This window comes from Lynx rufus, unplaced genomic scaffold, assembly GCF_022079265.1.
Source record: "Lynx rufus isolate CCGP_SWC_20201006 ecotype Redwood Valley unplaced genomic scaffold, mLynRuf1.p SCAF_14, whole genome shotgun sequence".
NCBI lineage: Eukaryota > Metazoa > Chordata > Mammalia > Carnivora > Felidae > Lynx > Lynx rufus.
In genome coordinates, this window is record NW_025814828.1 from 15463659 (window position 1) to 15484523 (window position 20865).

Genomic DNA, 20865 nt, shown 5'->3' on the forward strand with positions numbered 1-20865 from the left:
TCTTTATCACCAAGCTGATAAAGAATCCACAAGTAACATCACAGATGGAGAGGCTAGACACAACCCACACAAAGGGCAGCAAAAGGGACTACAGCTGGCTTTACGTTAAACCATTACATATCCTATCTCGGCAGAAGCACAATATTACTGTCAGCTTTGAAAATAACAGAATCACTGCATTATCAGTTAATACAAAAGGCAAAAATAACCTGGCCTCCAAAACCGGTGAAACCAAGGAAAAAAGCCAGAACGTGTCCTCCCATCACTGGTATTAACCTGATGGTCCAAGCATCTCAATTCTATTTTCTTCACTCACAGCAGCACAGCGTGGGGCCCCACAGTCACGAACGGGGACGATCCATTACTTGAGGTGATACACAGCCGGACTTCCTCTTGGAAAGGCATACCTTGGAGACAACTTCCTAGCAGCTGGGCTAGGTTTTCATAACCCAAGTTGCACTCTTACCACGGTAACAAACACCCCCCACACCAAATCTTAGTAGCCTGACCAAATAAAAGCTTCTCTCTTGCTTATGCGAACTCCTAAGTAAACATTCCAGCTCCAACAGTGATCCTTCCAAGAGTGGTTCAGGGATCTGGGGGCCTTCCATTGTGCACCGCTGCCATCGTCTACCTTGAGCCTCTAAGGTTCCCGTGGGGACCAGAGGAAGGGGACACAAGGTATGGGAAGGACTACTCACTATGCTAACACCTGGGCCCAGAAGTGACAGATGCCACTTGTAATTCCATTTCATCGGCCAGAACTAGTTACACATCCCAAGACTCAAAGGGCTGGAAAATGTAGCCCCCACTTCCCAGCAACAACTAGGAGCGTGAATCCCTGGTCACCCAACAATCTCTGCCACACTTGGTATCCTCCAAATGACTCTGTATGAGCCAGCCAGAAAAGGGGTGTCATCCGGATAGAGCAAAGTCAAACAGCTCATCTGTCCTGGTCTTGGTCTTCTGAATCGATGTTCAGGAAGTGCAAAGACTTCTTGCCGTAGGTGGCAATAGCTCACAACGTGTAAAATCACCGTGAAAGTAACTGAAGACAAAATCTTCAGAAGCTGGGCCTGTGAGGCAGAAAAGTACCAACTAAATGAGGTTCAGAGAGGAGCCAAGTGAGGCAGAGCCAAACCCAACAGCAGTGGGAAGAGAACTTGTGCCCCAGGGCAGGCTCGATCAAAGGGGCTGCTGTCATTAGAGCAGTTACTAGCTAACTCACCATGGAGGCTCTAACTTAGATTGGTCATTAACCACCTGGTTTACCTGGAGAGTAAACCTCCATCAAAAATACGGTGCACTCCTAGGAGATCGATGTATTCTACTGAACCAGATCTCAGGTTAAGATCAGATATCACAGTAAGCGGATTCAACTATAGAGTCCAGGAGAATAGAATTTCCAGGTCAAAATGTGCGGGAAAGCAGGAGACAGAGTTACACAGATTTCCTTCTTGAAGGAACTCTTGGTTTCTAATATGTTCACAAGCACAGAGAACCTCCAAGAGGGAGACACAGCATGAGCCTGAGAAGGAGAAAAGGCTGCTGCGTGTAAATACACTCCACACACAAGAGAAGGACCTCAAGCCATAACTATGAATTCTGTTCAAGTAGATAAATGGGCACTTAGACAAAAGGAGTCAAGGCATATCCAGAAGGGGTTTCTTTTAGAGAAAAAAGAGAACACCTGTTTTGTTCTCCAAATACTAGAAGTAACTGAGTGACCCTCAAAGAAGTCAATAGTTCTACTAAATTCAAGACTCCCAACTTTGAAGATGGACGACAGATGCTCAAAAAAAAAAATAAAACAAATTAGTCCTTCTATGGACCAAAGGCACATAGGGACGACCACCACCTCCGCTCAAAGTGAACAGGATGTTTTTCAAAAAAACAAAAATTTAACCATGAAATTACCATATACCACAGAAAGTGAAAGAAGAAACTTGAACAAGTATTCAGACACCCACGGTCATCACAGAAATATCTAGAATACCCTAAAGGTGGAAACAACCCAAGGCCCATCTGCAGACGAGGGATTCACATAACGTGGTGTATGCAATCACTGGAGTATTTGGTAGCCTTAAAAGACGCTCTGGTATGTGCTACAGCACGGAGGAACCTTGAAGATGTTATGCTAAGTGAAATAAGCCAGACACAAAAAGACAAATACTGTATGATTCCAGTTCTATGAAATCTCTAGAACAGGCCAATTCACAGAGACAGAAAGTAGAGCAGTGGTTACCAGGAGCTAGGGGGCACGGGGGAGGACAAGTTACTATTTAAGGGGAGCAGAGTTATTGTCTGAGCTGGTAAAAAAGTTCTCTGTAGATGGCTGCACAAGAGCGTGAACGTACTTAATGCCAATGAAATGCACACTTAAAAATGATTAAATGGCAAATTTTATGTTACGTAGATCTTATGATTTGTTTTTTTACAGTACTCATGGCCATGGCGGTGTTTTTCCCCACAGCATCACCTGTCCTTGCCTGGGATGAAGGCCTGCCTGGGGCTCTCTCATATCCCACCAAATCACCCAGGCACTGGTGATCTGGAACCTCTGATCCAGACCCACACAGGACCACATAAAACTGCACCAGGAGTAGGAAAACCCAACCCAACCCGGTTTCGCCTTGCTATGGGAGCAAGAGGTCGGAAGTGTTCACACGTCACACCTACCAGCCTCCCTAAAAAACATCTGGGACAGCTCCATTGGTCCCCTCCCCACAAACATTTTTCTAGAACAGCACTGTCCATATGGGACCTCCTGCGATGAGGAAAATGCTCTCTTCACAGTGCCTGTTGAGCACTTGAAATACACCTGGTATCCACAAGGAACTGACTTTTACTGCATTTAAACTCATTTAAATGTAAACTGCCACCTGTGGCTAGAGGCTACCTGTTGGACAGCGTGCTTACAGAACTTCTACAAAGAAACCAAAGTGAAAGATTTGTATGATTTTTGGTGGAGATATCAAAAGTCTGAGTGGTAGAGATGAGGAAGCCAGGAGAGGTGAGTGAGGGGGCTGTTTAATCCATAAACCCACTTAGTGTAGTGGCATACATCCTTTGTCAAACCTGTAAAAAGAATTTATTGCTATATTTATATATATGTTATATTTACATGTAAGTTAAATTTATATAGCTTACATAAATGTTATATTTACATATATTTATATAACTTATATAAATATGTTATATTCACATATATTTGTTATATATTAATATATGTTATATTCATATATATTTATACACAAATACGTAAGTTATATTTATAAGTTGTAATGATGTGCTGAGAAACGACTTAGTCAAGACCAAGCCAAGGTTGGGGCATCCAGGTGGCTCAGCCGGTTGAGTGTCCGTCCGGCTCTTGTTTTCGGCTCAGGTCATGATCTCAGTTTGTAGGATCGAGCCCTGCATCAGAGTCTGTACTGACATCTTGGAGCATGCTTGGGTTTCTCTCCCTCTCCCTTCCTCCCTCCGCCCCTCCCCTACTCATGCCGTCTTTGTCTCCCTCAAAATAAATAAACTCTTAAAAAAAGACAAGGAGCGCCTGGGTGGCTCGGTCGGTTGAGCCTGTGACTTCGGCTCGGGGCATGATCTCACGGTTCGTGAGTTCGAGCCCCGCATCAGGCTCTGTGTTGGCAGCTCACAGCCTGGAGCCTGCTTTGGATTCTGTGTCTCCCTCTCTCTCTCTCTCTCTCTGCCCCTCCCCTGCTCATGCACTGTCTTTCTCTCTCTCAAAAATAAACACTAAAATTTTTTTTAAAAAAAGATGAAGCCAAGGTCAACCAAAGGAAGCACATGATGCAGAAAATTCTAGGGAATCAGGACCGGGAGCAAGAGAAGGCAATGTACCTGTTGTGTAGATCTGGAATCGAAAGCCAAAGAATTTCTGATTGACATAACTTTCACACCCACCCAGAAGGGGTCCTGTTGGTAGATGAAGGCTTGTCACAGACACAGACACACCCCCTCCCCCCCTGCACGAATAAAGCCGCTGCACAGCGATCTTCAGAGTTGGCACCAGCACGCAGGAGGCTACAGCTGTGCTGAGTGGCTAAAGGAACATTTAACCTTTCAGAGAAGAGTCTGTTCAAACTCCAGTTTTGGAGGAGAATGAACAGAAGGCAAGAAAACCGAGTGGTTCTGGGTGAAGTGGGCTCCTGAGCACTTTTCTAAAAAGACGCTGTGCTGAAGAGTACACTCTGAGAGGTCAGAAATGTCGAGAGTGTCTTCAACGGGCTCAGGGGCCACTTTATTTGAACAAGCCTGACACCCCGCCCCCTGTTCCAGACGGGGAGGATTTGCTCTGCAGAAAACGGATCCCTGTTGCCTCTGGCAGAGAATGGATGGCACTACATCTGGCTGATTGCTTCAGCGTGGTGTGGCCAGCGTCTTAAATTCTCCCTGTACCTTCCGACATGCTTTTAGGTTTAGGGTAGGCACCGTTACCACCTTTTGATCAGTGAAGAAGCCAAGGCACAAGGACCCCCAGGTAATTACCGCACGATACCCAAGGCTTATTAATGTCACGCCAGTGCTTATTACAGTGAGCTCAGAGATCTAGGGCCCCATCCCAGCAACGGAGGAGACCCTGAGCCCCCAAATGCTTGTGCACCATGGGATAAAACAGATCTGTCACACACGTGGGAGAGCACAGCCCCACCGTCAAAGTGTGTTTGGGGGGCAGGAATTAGAGTACTAAAAAGAACACTGGGGCACTTCTAAGAGCACCTGTCCCTACACATATATACACACACTCAATTGTAACACACCGATTCCCCTTCTGGGCAGCAAAGTGGAATCATCTGAGAAAGCATTAACAACTACTGAGGCCTCAGATTCTGGTATTCGTCTGGGATACAATGTGGGCACGGGGCGGGGTGGGGGTGGGGTGTAAAAGTTACCCAGGTGATTCTAATGTGTAGGTGGGGTTGGGGCCCACTCACTGCTAAAAGGACAGGGCCAGAGGGAGGAAATAAAAACTGGATAACTGGTGGGGAGGAGGGCTTCGCATCATCCAGTTTATGGGCTGTTTGTTGGGTTAAGGGATGTTTAAGGAGACTGTAAAATAACGAAGCTAAATGCCAGTCGCTTCTGTTTTCCTATCTGTAAAAAGATACAATGCTACCTACTCTCCCCTCCCGAAAGGCAGGGCAGGCTGGTGGTTAAGTTAGGAGAAGCGGGGCTGGTGGGGGTGGCCAGGGCCATGGCGTGTGCCAGGGTAAGAAAAGCAGGCGGCGTGGGGTAAGGGCGAAGGGGGCATCTGCCTCACCGGCGTCGTAGAAGGCGTCGAGCACAGCTGTCTCCCCGAAGTCAAGCTCCCCGAAGGGTACGGAGGTGAAGTGGGCGCCCTCGGCCTCGCAGGCCCGCAGCAAGCACAGCCGCGCCCCCGCCTCGTGGCCGCCAGCCGCGCCGCCCTGGGGGCTCTCGCTGCGCACGTATACTGCCCGCAGAGCCCGCCGCGGCGCGTCCCCGTCCTCGCCCCCGCTGCCGCTCCCGGCGCCCTCGGCCGCCCCGTCGGGCTCCGCCGTGACCTCGGCTCCCGGCGGCAGCGGGCACCGTGGCGACTCGGTCGCCACCCCAAGCGCCCCAGCGGGGACAGTCCCGCCGCCGCTCTCCATGTGGCCGCCCTGCGCGCCTTGATCCCACCTCCGCGCGTGCGGCTAAGGGCCGCAAGCAGTCCCGGCACCTGTTCCCGGGGGCGCGGGGCGGGACCCGGAAGAGCCCGCGCGCACCCGTGGCCTCGCGGCCCGCAGGTGAAGGCAAGGCCCCCGGGCTGCAGACGGAAGCTCCAGCCCCGCAGCCCCCAAGCGCCCTTTGAAGGCTGGGGAGAGGGAGGCGGGGGCCTGGGACGTCAGGACGAGCGGAGGGCGGGGGGGGGGGGGGTAGTTCTGGGAAGAGCGGCGGGGCAGGAGCTGGCAGGGCGCCCCCTGCCGCCTCCCCCGGGCAGCGCCCTGAGGAGGGCGGATTCGTCAATTTTAGGATCTTGTTGTTGCCGTCCCTCCAGCCTGACGGACGTTAGGAGTCCCGTTTTTTTCCCTCAAAACAATTTGAAGCTTTTCAAGCAGAGCAAAAACTCTTTCAAAGCGCTGGCTGGAGGTAAATATTCAATTTCAAGCTAAATACAGAGGTACTTGTCACTCAGAATTGAGATGAGAAGATGCTTATTTAAAACGCTTCTGATTCTGATAGATACGTAAATAAATAACTCAATTTTGTACTCCTTGTCCCAGTTGCCAAGAGCATGGCCCTCCCTTTAAAATTTTTTAATGTTTATTTTTATCTTTTTATTTTTTTATTTTTTCTTCAATGTTTAGTTATTTTTGAGACAGAGACAGAGCATGAGCAGGGGAGGGGCAGAGAGAGAGGGAGACACAGAATCTGAAGCAAGCGCCAGGCTCTGAGCCTGATGCGGGGCTCGAACCCCTGAACGATGAGATCATGACCTGAGCTGAAGTCTCACACTTAACAGACTGAGCCACCAGGGCGCCCCTATTTTTTTGGGGGGGGGGAGAAGGGAGGAGGATCTGAAGCAGGCTTCAGGCTCTGAGCTGTCAGCACAGAGCCAGATGAGGGGCTCTCCACTCACCGACCCCGAGATCATGACCTGAGCCTAAGTGGGAAGCTTAACCTACGGAGCCATCCAGGCACCCCAAGAGCATGGCCCTCCTGAGCCCAGTCCTGCAGGCCTGCTCCTCCTTTCACTGTGACCTTGACAAAGCACCGGGATGCACCAGCAACAAATTTTCTATGCCCGGAAAATAGACTCCAAGTGGGATGCCTACCTGACCTATGAAATGCTGTGAACCCAAAGGGATCTTTACTCTGGACCTTCCCTGCCTCACAATTTTAGGCTCCAATATTAAATGTAGTATTACCACCACAGGTAGTACTTGTATTTAAAAGACAGGATGCCCTTGAGGCTGTCACAAGGTTTTGCGGTTTTGGTTTTTCATTTTTTTTTAAAGTAGGCTTAATGCCCAAGGCGGGGCTTGAACTCATGACCCAGAGATCAAAGCCTGAGCTGAGATCAAGATTCCTCAGCTTAACCGACTGAGCCACCCAGGTGCCCTGGGTTTTCATTTTTAATACCAGTTTTATTGAGATATAATTCACAAACCATCCAGTTCACCCATTTAAGTGGCTTTAGTATATTCACAGAGTTGAGCAGCTGTCACCACACTCAATTTTAGAACATTTTCATCACCTATCCCCCCGCCCCACAAAACCCAGTATCCATTAGCAGTCACTCTCCACTCCCCCAACACCCTTCAGGCCTAAGCAATCACCAATCTACTTTCTCTCTCTATAGATTTACCTATTCTGGACATTTCATCTATATGGAATCATACAAAGTGTGGACAGAGGTTTTCATTTGTCTTGGATATATATCTAGGAGTGGACTTGTGGGTCATATGACAACTCCATGCTTAATTTTTGGATCAACTGTCACTATTTTCCAAAGTGGCTCCATCATTTCACATTCCCACCGACAGCATAGGAGGGTTCCGATTTCTCCACACTGTCACCAACATTTGTTGTCTTCTTGATTACAGCCATCCCAGTGGGTGTGAAGTGGTCGTAATTTTGATCTGCATTTGCACTGTGATGTTGTATTTGCATTGTGATTTTGATTTGCATTTCCCTGATGACCAGTGACGGTTAGCATCTTGTCACGTGCTTATTCGCTATTTGTATAACTGCTTTGGAAAAATGTCTATTCGGATCTTTTGCTCATTTTTAAATTGGGTATTTGTCTTTATTATTGAGTTAAAAAGTTCTTTCTATATTGTGGATCTAGGTCCCTTATCCAGATACGTGATTTACAAATATTTTCTCCCATTCTATGACTGGTCTTTTCACTTTCTCGATGGTATCCTTTGTAGTACATCACAAGCCATCTGACAAAAGCAGGATAGGACTTACCGTACAAAATCATGGTTTGGCTTCTCTTCTTGTTTCAGTAATGGTACAGTCCATGCCTCCACCCCCACCCCCAAAAGAAAGCCGAAAGTGCTGGAATAAATCTTTAAAGAAATCCTGCCTTAATTCCAGTCCTGGTAAAAATTAGGAACTTCAACAAGTGCCACCAGTGTGCACCCTCTTTTGTGGCCAGCAAATGGAAAATGGGCTCTGAGGAGATCTGTAAAAACACACAGACCAAAATTGGCAAGAGGGAAGCTAGAGAAAACTTTCAACACCTCTGTTCTGAGCTTTTAAAAAAAACATGATGGACACATTTTCCTTATAGCCTTGTAATGCATAATAATAATAATTTTCCTAATGTGCCTGTTTATCTGAAATTATTCCAATGACTGGCACAGCCTTCAGAAGAGCAAAGATGCCCACTTCACGATCACTTGCCAGTGTCTTGCTGTTGCCCCCACTTTAAGCTTCCTGTGTTCTTTCCAGCTCTCACTGGGGCCCCGCTGACAGAATAAGACTCACAGGAGTTGTGAATTCTGGCTTGAATACTACCTTCCTCTAAACATAAACCCTGCTGGGTAAAGAACTTAGAATTTACCTAGCTAACAAATAACTTCCACGCAGTTGGAAGTTTCTCAGTGCACTTTCTCATTATCTCCAGTAATTTGCACACCCGAAACACACCCCAGTCCCTTCTCCTGATGTCCTTCCTGCCTCCCACCCCCAGACACGCTGAGAAAATTACAAGATGCCGGATTAGCCTCTTTAGTTGAACAGTTGTTCGGTTCCTACCCCTGCCTGTTCTTTACTAAGTACATGTCTTGAAAATGACTTTGCCCTAACGCAGCGATGTCGTTTGGACTAGAACAGTGGATTGAAGAATAGAGTGGAAGCACTATAGCCAAAGAGTAAGATTAAACCCGGGCATTTTTCTCATTTCCTTTATTTATTGTAGGTTGGTTATTCATACAAACTGTGGTCTAACTAGTTCGTTCTTTGACTCAGTGTTGTCAAAAAATATTTGAGTTACCATTTGAGAGGCAGCTTCATTACTTTTTTCGTTGTACCCAAGAACCAAGAGCAGATAGTGACAAAAGACAGTCATGTTTCATAATACTGTATGTATTCATTGGGAAAACTTTATTTTTTTAATATGAAGTTTATTGTCAAGGGAAAACTTTAACATATACAGTAATTCAGCAAAGATTTATTGAGCTCCTATTATGCATCAGGCACTGTCTTTGGTGCTGAGGATAGCATAGTGAACAACACGGCCAAATTACCTGCTGTCATGTTAGATACAGATACTGAGAGATAGATATGGATATGGCTATAGACAGATACGTTTGTGTATAGATGCTATAAATATTGCATGGGCATAGATGATTGTAATCTGCCATACAATACGAGAAAAGCAAACTGGATGGATGAAACTCATAAGTAGTATTAAGCATAGATTGTATGTAATATTGCTTTATAAAATATTGGTGAAACCCATAGGATGTTTTAAGTATATGTAATGAGTAAGCAAGTAGCTTGTGAGGAAAAGGTAGACTTCATAAGATGAATTAAAAATTGTAAGGTATTTTCCTCTAAGATGTACTACAGATGGAACGTGCTACATGATGGAACTGTTACTTATAGACAGATAGGGATGGAAAGACCAAGTCATTAGGTATGAGTATGCAATCTCTGAACTAACAGTTACATCACCCTCAAATCGACCACCCATTGGTTACACCCAGTACAGTCCCATTCTCATTCCACATGTGCCCTCCACCTTCCTGAACATATGGGATATAGTTATAGTAACTGCTTGAATGTCCTTGTCTAGTAATGCTGTCATCTGTTTTATTCCTGGATTCCTATTTCTATTGATTTTTCTCATTGTGGGTCATATTTTCTTTGCATGCCTGGTAATTTTTTTATTAGATGCCACACATTGTGAATTTTACTTTAATGGGTACTGCATACTTTTGTATTCCTATAAATATTCTTGAGCTTTATTCTGGGATATAGTTAAGTTACTTGGAAACAGTTTGATTCTTTTGAGGCTTGCTTTTAAGCTTCAAGTGGGATCAGAGCAGCCTTTAGGCTAAGGCTAATTAATCCTTGCTACTGAGGCAATACCCCTCTGAGTACATGATGTCCTGTGAATTATGACATTTCTCAGTCTGGGCAGTGGACACAGAAACTATTCTGGCCCCATGGGACCTTCAGGGATGGTTCCCTCTAATGCATTCAGGTGGTTCTTTCCCCAGCTTCAGGTGGCTTCTTCATACACACAGTTGCTGGTCAGTACGCTGCTAAAGATTCCAGATCTATGCATCTCCAGAACTCTATGTACAGCTGTCTCCTCTCCAGTACTCTAACTGTAGCCTCCTTGGCCTTCCAGCTCCATCTACCCAACTCAGGGTGATGACTGGGCTCCTCATGGGCGCTCTTTCTCTGTTCTGTGCCTGGAAACTCTCTCGAGGCAGTAAGCTGGGACAATTGTAAGGTTCACCTTGTTTACTTGTTCTTGTGTCTCTGTCCTGTGTTGTGCTGCTTATACGAATTTTGCAACCTTTTCATAAGTCTGAAATTCTTTTAAGATGAAAACATTTAAAAGTTTTAAAATTAAAAGAAAGGCGCTTCTCTTCCATCTAAGCTTGGCACAGGCTGAGCATTTACAGTGTGGAGAGGAGGAGCAGCGTTGGCTTCTTCTGTCCTCTCCTACCCTGCTAGTCACTCCTCTAAGGCGGGGGTGTATAGCAAGAGGATGTACGACAACTCCATTGATGGCTCTCTGGTGCTGGGATCACATCTGGTCCAGAGGAAACATCTACCCTTTGCCTCACAACCTCTGGGGGTGCTGGCCACTCCTATCCAGCCCCTCTCTCGCTGCCACCATTTGAGCAGCCAGCCGGCCATCTCACCTTCTAGATTTCTTAGGTATGGTTCAGACACTTGTCCTCTATGTCCTGAAAAATCTCTTGGGATATATGTAGCAAATTCTCTTTGAATCCTTTCCCTAGGCTCATGGTAAGTGATGGGCAGCCTTCCAACACACCATGGGTAGGAAGGAACTCACCAGCACACCAATCTCTCTCCGAAAAGACACTTCTAATTTCCAATTCCCTTTTCTGGGAATGTCCAGCTTCACTTTGAAACCGAGCATTTCGTTACTGGTCCAAGACCTTTCAGAACTCTTTTTTTCTCCATCATCAACTTTCTGCTACCAGTAACATTCCAGATGGTACCTGCTTCATCAGCCTAGGGTCTGGAGGATGATGATGACATGAACCCAGAACACTCATTTGACTTACAATGGACATTGAACAAAAACTTGAATGAGATAAGGGTGTTAGCCATGGAAATACGTGTGGAAGAGCACTGCAGGCAGAGGGAAGAGCCAGTATAAAGGCCCTAATACCAGGGTACAAGAAACAGCAAGGTCAGTATCTCTAGATATTTCGAATTCCATCATCTTATATGTTAACAGCTCTAGTTTCTAGAAAGTTCTTCCATAGATTCAAATATAACCTTCCCTTGTAACTTTTACCCATCGATTCTAATTTAATTCTTCTTGCACATGGCAGCTTTCCAAGTACTGCTCTGGTGATACCCTGCCTCCCAGACGCTTCACTCACTGCTTCCACAACATGATTTCCAGGCCCTTCACCACCTTGATGATTCTCTTCTAGAAGGTTCCCTATTTGTCTCAATTGCTGTTTTGTGTGTGCAAAAGACTTTTTGAAATTAAGCATTTTTATGTTGAGGGAATTGTAGGTTCATATGCAGTATTAAGCAATCATACAGGGAGAGCTAGCGAACCCTTTAACCAGTTTTCCCCAATGAAAACCCCCTGCTAAACCATAGTACGCTATTACAACCCAGATAGTAACGTTGATAGGATACAGAACAGTTACATCACCACCAGGATCCGTCCTATTGCCCTTTGATTCCCACATCAGTCTCTCTCCTCATGGCCCCATACCTAACTACTGGCAACCACTAATCTGTTTTCCACTTCTATAATTTTGTCACTTCAAGGATGTTATATAAATGGAACCATACAGTATGTAACCTTTTAGGATTTTTTTTTTCACCTAGCTTAATTCCCTTGGGATTCATGCAAGGTGTTGCACGTATCAGTAGTCCTTTCCATTTGTTACTGAGCACTGACTGTTATATCGTGTGGATGTGCTACAGTTTCTTTAACCATTTATCCTTTCAAAGACACCTGAGTTGTTTCTAGTTTGGGGTTATCATGAATAAAAATGCTATGGACATGCATGTACAGGTTTTTATGTGAACATAAGTTTTCATTTCTCTGGGATAAGTGCCCAGGAGTGCAAATTCTATGTCATACGACAGTTGCATGCTTAATTTTGTAAGAAACTGCCAAGTTGTTTTCCAGAGTCCCATCAGCAATGTATGAGTGATCCAGTGTCCCCACATCCTTACCAGCAATTGGTGTTGTTACTTTTATTTTAGCCATTCTGATAGGCGTGTAGTGATATCTCATATGGTTTTAACTAGCACTTTTCCAATGGATAATGATGTTGAGCATCTTTTCATGTGCTCATTTGCCAAGTGTATATCTTATGTGGTGAATATCTGTTCATATCTTGTGCCCATTTTCTAATCGGAACGTTTCACTTTTTTACTGTTGAGTTTTAAGTGTTCTATCTTGTAGATACTAGTCCTTTGTCAGACAGGCGGTTTGCAAATATCTTCTTTCAGTCTCTAGCTTGTCCTTCGTCTTCTCACTGAGGTATTTCCTAGACAGAGCAAATATCTTTAATCTTGAGAAGGCCCAATTTATCAATTTTTCTATTTATAAATTGTGCTTTTAATTCCATGCTAAAAATCTCTTTGCCTAGCCCTAGGTCCCAAAGATTTCCTCTTATGTTTTTTCCTAAAAGTTTTGTAGCTTTGCGTCGTACATTTCAAATCCACTTTGAGTTAATTTTTGTATAAGGTGTGAAGTTTAGATACAGGTTTCTTTTCTTTGTTCTTTTTTGCCTCTGGATGTTCAACTGCTTCAGTACCATTTTATGAGAAGACTATCTTTCCTTCATTGAATTGCCTTTACCCCTTGGTCAAAAATCAGTTGGGAATATTTGTATGGGTCTATTTCTGGGTTCTCTGTTCTGTTCCACTGACCTAGGTATCTATCCCTCCACCAGCCCATACTGTCTACACTGCTGAAGCTATATACTAGCCCTTAATACTGGAGAGAGTGACTCCCCTATTTTTCTCTTCCAAGACTGTTTTAGCTATATTAGGGCCTGTGTTTTTCCACATAAATTTCAGAATAAGCTTGTCTAGGTCTACAAAAAAACCTTGCTAGGATTTTGATGGGAATTACATAAACATATAGATCAATTTGGAAAGAATTAACACATATATTATGTTGAATCATCCAATCCATGAACACAGCATTCCTTTCCATTTATTTAGATGACCTTATTTGATTTCTTTCATTAGAATTTTCTAATTTTCAGCATCCAGGTTATGTACATATTTATTAAGTTTTTTTTTTTAGAGTGAGTATATATGGCATGGTTTTTAATTTCAGGTTCCACATGTTCATTATTAGTATGTATAAATGCATGCACTGCATTTCTATTACATGACTCTGCTGAGCTCACTTCAGGAGGTTTGTGGGATTTTTCCTTGGGATTTTCCATGTAGACAATCATGTAATCTGCAAATAGAAATAGCTTTATTTCTTCTTTCCAGTCGGCATGGCTTTTATTTCTTTTTCTTGCCTTGTTGCCATGGCTGGGACTTGCAGTTCTATGTTGAATAAGAGCAGTGAAAGCAGACTTCCTTGCCTTGTTCTAATCTTAGAGGGAAAGTATTCAGCCTTTCACCCTAAGTATGATGCTGCTGTGGGTTTTTTGCAGGTGCTGTTTATCAAGTTAAGGAAGTTTCCTTCTATTTCTAGTTCACTGAGAACCATTATTGTGCATGGGTATCGGATTTTTTTTCAAATGCTCTTTCTACATCAATTGATACAATCATATGATTTTTCTTCTTTAGCCTATTGATATGGTGGATTACACTAATTTTCCAGTGTTGAATTCGCATGCTTGAAATAAATTCTAGTTGGTTGTGGTGTATAATTCTTTTTATACATTTCTGGATTTTACTTCCTAATACTTTATTGAGAATATCTGCATCTAGTTTCATAAAATATACTGACCTGCAGTTTTCATTTTTGGAGGTACTGTCTTTTCCTTGTTTTGATATCAGAGTAATATTAGCATCATAAAATGATTTGGGAAGTGTTCTGCATTCTTCTCTTTTTTGGAAGCGATTGTGTAAAGTTGGTGCTACTTCTTTCAATGTTCGGTAGAATTCTCCAGTGAAATCATTCGGATCTGGAGATTTCCTTTTCAGTGTCTTTTAGTTACATATTTGACTTTTTTTCTAATGGTTATAGTGCTGTTAAGTTTGTCTATTTTATTTTGGTTGAGTTTTGATAGTTGGAGAGTTTGGAGGAATTGGTCCATTTCTTCTAAGATGTTGAATTTGTGATCATGAAATTGTTCACAGTATTCCTTTATTATCCTTTTGACGGCTGCAGAATCTCTAGTAGCATCCCACTTCATTCTTAACTTGGTGATTTGTGCCTTCTCTCTTTTTAGCAGTCCTGCTATTTATTCAAGTAAATATGAACATTCAAGTCTTCTGAAAAGCCCATCAAAGACATTCTTCATTTCTGTCACAGTGTTTTTAATTCCCAGCCATTTGATTCTTTCTTAGAGCTTCCATGTCTGCTGAAATTTCCTATCTGATCTTGCATGTTGTCTACTTTTCCCCCTGTAGCCTTTAACGTAGTAATCACACTTATTTTAAATTCCTTCTCTGATCCTTCCAATAACTGTGCCATATCTAACTTTGGTTCTGAGGATTGTTTTGTCTCTTTAGATTGCCTTTTGGCATGCCTTGTAATTTTTTTGTTGAAAGCTAGACTTTTTATGTAAGGCATCAGATACTGTGGTAAATAAACGCTTACTGTAGGAATTTATGTTATTCTAGCCAGGAATTGGGCTGTGTTGAGGTTTGTTGTTCCTATGGACACCAGAAACTTTTTTTTTTTTTTTAAATTTTTTTTTTTCAACGTTTTATTTATTTTTGGGACAGAGAGAGACAGAGCATGAACGGGGGAGGGGCAGAGAGAGAGGGAGACACAGAATCGGAAACAGGCTCCAGGCTCTGAGCCATCAGCCCAGAGCCTGACGCGGGGCTCGAACTCACGGACCGCGAGATCGTGACCTGGCTGAAGTCGGACGCTTAACCGACTGCGCCACCCAGGCGCCCCTGACACCAGAAACTTTTAATTCGTCTCGTGATCTTTTTTTTTTTCCTCCTCTGTGTTTTGGGGCTTCCCTTTGTGCTGCTTTCCAGAGAGAGCCTGTCTCTGGCAGCTCTCCCTGCTGTAATCCACTGTTGTTATTCCTGAAGGTTTGTTAGTGTGCTCGTGGGGCATAGAGGGGGGTGTTCTCTAGTAGTCGGACCCTTAATTTGAGGGGTACAGCCTTCACAAGTGCCTCTGACCTTCTTCCAGAGATAGAGCTCCCCCTGGCCAATCTTTTCCCCTAGATGCAGTCGGTATCCAACAGTGTTCTCAGTCAACAGCCTTGAGGCCTTTCTCCCTTAAGGTTAAAATTTTACTTTAGGTGAGTTGGGGGCTGAGGCTGCGTGGGATTCCCTTCCCCCAGCTGCAGTGCTATTTCACCAGTGTCCTCAGATCATTCCCCCTGCAGAATAAGCCTTTTGTTCCTTAAGTGAGAAGGGCCCGTGTAGATTTCTCAGTGGCTCCAGAGCCAGCACCTCCAGCCTGTGCCATGAATTTTCTCTGGGTTTCTCCTGATCTTCCATCTAAGAGCCACTTGGGGTTCCTGGAGGAAACGCCTGCAAAAGTGTGGGAACCTCTCTCCCCAGGAGCTTCATACTCTCAAACTAGTCCACACTCAGCCTCCAGCAATTTGTTCAGTTTTCGACCTTGATCTTCCTATCCACTTTTATGGCATCTGGTAGCTTCTGTCCCTGGTAAGCAAATGTTCCACTTCTGTGTCTCACTGAAAGTGCCCTTCTCTCTCCAGATTTTGAAATAGCCGTTCGCTCTGCAAACGCAGCTCTCTTTCAATTTCTGGTCTGTCCCAGTTTTTCCTTACTGCAAGCATGGAAGGACGTCTTGTAGCTCTGTGATGTCTGAGCTGAGACTGGACGGACACCCTATCCAACAATATTTGACCTGCATAAATGGCAATTTCATATGGTTCAACCTAATAGACTATTGTACACAGCGCACCTTGTTGTGGTGCAGCCACAATCTAATAAAAGATCTCTGGAGAAGACGACTATAGATTATTCTACACACAACTCATTGAGAATGAGATGATCCCCACCCACCCCCCCCGGCCCATGACAGCGGCCCTCAAGCTTCAGTGTGCATCAGAATCTCCCGGAGGACTAGTTAAAATGCGGACTGCTGGGTTCCTCTGCAGAGTTTGATTCAGTAGGTCTGGGGCAGAACCCCAAAGTTTGATTTCTACCAGGTTCCTGGTTGGTGTTGCTACCACTGCTCCTCCAGGGCACTCCAAGAGCTGTATGGCATGTGTTGGGAGGCCCAGGGCTCGCCTGCACATCCTCCTTATTCATCTGGCAGATGGCCAGCCCCGAGGGGCAACAATTAGGTGCTCCTGTGACCTCAGAGTAGTGTCAAAAGCAAAGTGCCAGGAATAGGCTCACCTTTGAATTCATTCTTTCTCCAGAGTGAATCTAATGAAAAAAGAATGCTTTATGTCTCAAAACAGGGGTAGCCATGGTTTTCTAATGGTGGATGATAGTCTTAGAGGTAACAGTGGGAACTTGTTTGAAGATGCATGGTAACGTAGGCACTCTTAGGCTCTGGGTGTGGCTTGAGACTCACATTCAAGTAAAGTGCCTCTGAATGCTTTTTTCTTTTAAATGTTTGTTTTTGAGAGAGAGAGAGGAGAGAGAGAGAGAGAGAAAAGAAGAGGGAGAGAGATGGGGGAGGGGTAGAGAGAGAGGAAGACAGGAATCAAAGCAGGCTCTGCACCGTCAGCACAGAACCCAATGTAGGGCTGGAACTTATGAACTGTGAGATCATGATCTGAGGCGAAGTCGGATGCTTGACCGACTGAGGCACCCAGGAGCCCCTAAAGGCTTTCTTCATAACTGTTTGATGTCAGGAATCCTCCCTAATACTACAGTTTTGCACATAGAGGGTTTTTTTTAAAAAAATTTTTAACGTTTATTTATTTTTCAGACAGAGACAGAGCATGAATGGGGGAGGGTCAGAGAGAGAGGGAGACACAGAATCTGAAACAGGCTCCAGGCTCTGAGCGGTCAGCACAGAGCCCGACGCGGGGCTCGAACTCAAGGAACGCGAGATCATGACCTGAGCCGAAGTCGGACGCTCAACCGACTGAGCCACCCAGGCGCCCCAACACATAGAGTGTTTGTAAAGGCAAACTGGGCTGCTCGAATTTATGGAATACATTCCATTTGGTATCAGTCACAATTACCAACTCACCTATTCAGTCAACAAATCAGTATCAAATGCTTACTATTCACTTCAGTATGTTTTAGGTACTGGGGATACAGCAGTGAAGAAAATGAAGTCACTACCTTCATGGTGGTTTCATTCTAGGGAGGGAAGACAGAAAATAGATGTGTGTATGCGCACGCGTGTGTGTGTGTGTGTCTGGGAGAGGACTGAGGCTACAGCTGCTCTTTTATTTAGTGGGTTAGGGACAGCCTCTCTGATTAGGTGACATTTGAGCAGCAACTGGCCAGGAGGAAGACATCCAGGCCTGACACCCAGAGAGGTTTAGGCAAATACAACTTTAGGGGCAGTTGGATGGTTAGTCACTTTTGCATACTGACGTTAATTCAACTATGTTTATAATCGGGCAAAAATTATTCTTCAAAAAGTTGTCATATGTTTATTTTGAGAGAGAGAGAAAGTGCAAGAAGGGGAAGGGCAGAGAGAGGGAGAGAGAGGATTCCAAGCAGGCTCCATGCTGTCAGCAGAGAGCCTGATGCGGGGCTCGATCCCACGAACCGTGAGATCATAACCTGAGCTGAAATCAAGAGTCAGATGCTCAACTGAATGAGCCATCCAGGTGCCCCTTCTTTTAAAAATTTTTATAATTATTTTCTTTAATTATCAAATAATAGCAATATTAAAAGAAAACCATTTTGTAGCTCACAGTTTCACCACCTTAATGAAACAAATATTTTCATTATGTTGAATTCCTTTCCAGGGATTTGTGCATATGGCTTAATATTTTTTCCAGTTTTATTGAGATATAATTGGCATAGATCACTGTGTACATTTAAGGCATACAGCACAATGATCTGATTTATATATATTGTGAAATGATTACTGTAATGGGTTCAGCTAACATCCATCTTCCCATACAGATAACAATAAAAAGAAAGAATAAAAGTAAAAAAAAATTCTCTTTGGGATGAGAACTCTTGGGATTTACTCTCTTAAAAACATTCCTATATACCACACAGCAGTGTTAGCTATAGTCATCATGTTGTACATTATATCCCTAGTACTTATTTGTCTTATAATTGGAAGTTTGTACTTTTCTACCACCTTCCTCCAAATCCGCCTCCCCACCTCTGGTAACCACAAATCTTATTTATTTTTCTATCAGTTTTTTTTTTATATTCCAAACATAAGTGAGATCATACAGTATTTACCTTTATCTATCTGACTTCTCTCACCTAGGGTAATGCCTTCAAGGTACATCCATGTTGTTACAAATGGTAGGATTTCCTCATTTTTTATGGCTGGATAATATTCCATTGTGTATAGATATACCACAACTTCTTTATCCATTCACCTATCAATGGGCACGTAGGTTGTTTCCATGCCTTGGCTGTTATAACTAATGCTGTTAAGAACATGGGGTACAGACATTTTTTTTGAGTTGGTGTTTTCATTACCTTTGGCTATATTCCCAGAAGTGGAATTGCTGGATCATATGGTAACTCTGTTTTTAACCTTCTGAGGACCTTCCATACTGTTTTCCATAGTGACTGTACTACTTTACAATCCCACTGACAGCATATGAGGGTTCCCTTTTCCCCACATCCACACCAGCATTTATCTCGTCTTTTTGACGATGGCCAGTGTAACAGGTGTGAGGTAATATCTCATTGTGATTTGGATTTGCATTTCCCTAATAGCTTGCGGCGTTGAGCATCTTTTCATGTACCTATTGGCCTTTTGTATATATACCATCTTTGGAGAAATGTTTATCGAGGTCTTTTGCCCATTTTCAAGTTGGGTTGTGTTTTTTTGCTCTTGAGTTGCATGAATTCTTTGTTTTTGATATTAACCCCTTATCAGATGTGTGGTTTGCAAATATTTTTTTCCCATTCCATAGCTTGTCATTTTACTTTGCTAATGATTTCTTTTGCTGTGCAAAACCTTTTTGGTTTGATATGGTCCCACTTGTTTTTGATTTTGTTGCTTGCAAAAATTATTCTTGCTAAAATCTCAGGTAATTCATATTCACACTCCACTTCTAGGAATTATCTTAAGGATAAATCAGAAATATAAACATAGGGGTGCCTGGGTGGCTCAGCTGGTTAAGCATCTGACTTTGGCTCAGGTCATGATCTCAAGGTTCACGAGTTCAAGCCCTGCATCAGGCTCTGTGTTGACAGCTCAGAGCCTGGAGCCTGCTTCAGATTCTGTGTCTCCCTCTCTCTCTGCCCCTCCCCAGCTCATGCTCTGTCCCTTTCTTTCCGTAAAAGAAGAAGAAGAGGAAGAAGAAGAAGAAGAAGAAGAAGAAGAAGAAGAAGAAGAAGAAAGAACCAACCAACTGTGGATGTAGATTTATGCCCAGAGATGTTCATCACAGCTTTAGAGTATAAAAAATGTTTTTAACCAAAAATACCCCTCTTCCTCTGTCCTCTCCACTCTCAAGGCTCCACTGGGCACCTCTCCTCTGCAGTTCTAAAGCCTCTGGACTTCTCTCTGTGGTCATGGTCTTGTTCTGGGGAAGACTTGCCTGCTTACCTGTCATCTACTTCCCTCAGTCTGAGCTTCATGAGGACAGGGGCCACATTGCACTCAGCACCTGTTATGGTGTCCAGCACATCATAAACACCTGATCCATGTTTAATTTGCCCCAGCCAAGTTCTCAGTTCTCTCAGGTGGAGATTCAGACTAAGCAATAATAATGAAGCTTGGAGAGAATCCAGTCCATTTCTCCTAAGATATCTGTGTTTTGTGTGTGTGTGTGTGTGTGTGTGTTTGTGGGGAGGAATAACCTTGGAAATGTTACTGATATTTTCCTGGCTTTTCTGTTTGGCTTCAGAATGGCCTTATCAGCTTGCTCATTTTTTTTTTATTTTTTTTTAATGTTTTATTTATTTTTGAGACAGAGACAGAACATGAACAGGGGAGGGTCAGAGAGAGAGGGAGACACAGAATCTGAAGCAGGCTCCAGGCTCTGAGCTGTCAGCACAGAGCCCGACGCGGGGCTCGGACCCACGGACCGTGAGATCATGACCTGAGCCGAAGTTGGATGCTTAACCGACTGAGCCACCCAGGCGCCCCTCAGCTTGCTCATTTTTAAAGTTTGTTTGTAGATTTCTCTAAACTTAAAATTTTGCTTAACATTTATTTATTATTGAGAAACAGAGACAAAGCACGAGCATGGGAGGGGCAAAGAGCGGAGGAGACACAGAATCCGAAGCAGGCTCCGGGTTCTGAGCTGTCAGCACAGAGCCCGACGTGGGGCCCGAACCCACAAACTGCGAGATCATGACCTGAGCTGAAGTCGGACGCTTACCTGACTGAGCCACCCAGGTGCCCCTAAACTTTTCTTTTTTAAGGCATAAAAACTATAATAAAGCTTTGCATTTCCAGGGCGCTTT

At 44.0% G+C, this 20865-nt stretch overlaps 1 protein-coding gene across 1 annotated transcript in view; it reads right to left on the bottom strand.

Annotated features, from left to right (window-relative positions):
- The window catches only part of MAP3K15 (mitogen-activated protein kinase kinase kinase 15), a 124066-nt gene extending 118439 nt beyond the window's left edge, over nucleotides 1–5627 (bottom strand). Inside the window, exon 1 of the mRNA XM_047075973.1 lies at nucleotides 5279–5627. Within this exon, the coding sequence (XP_046931929.1) occupies nucleotides 5279–5627 (349 nt within the window). The remainder of the gene's footprint in view (nucleotides 1–5278) is intronic.
- Between the last annotated feature and the right edge of the window lie 15238 nt (nucleotides 5628–20865).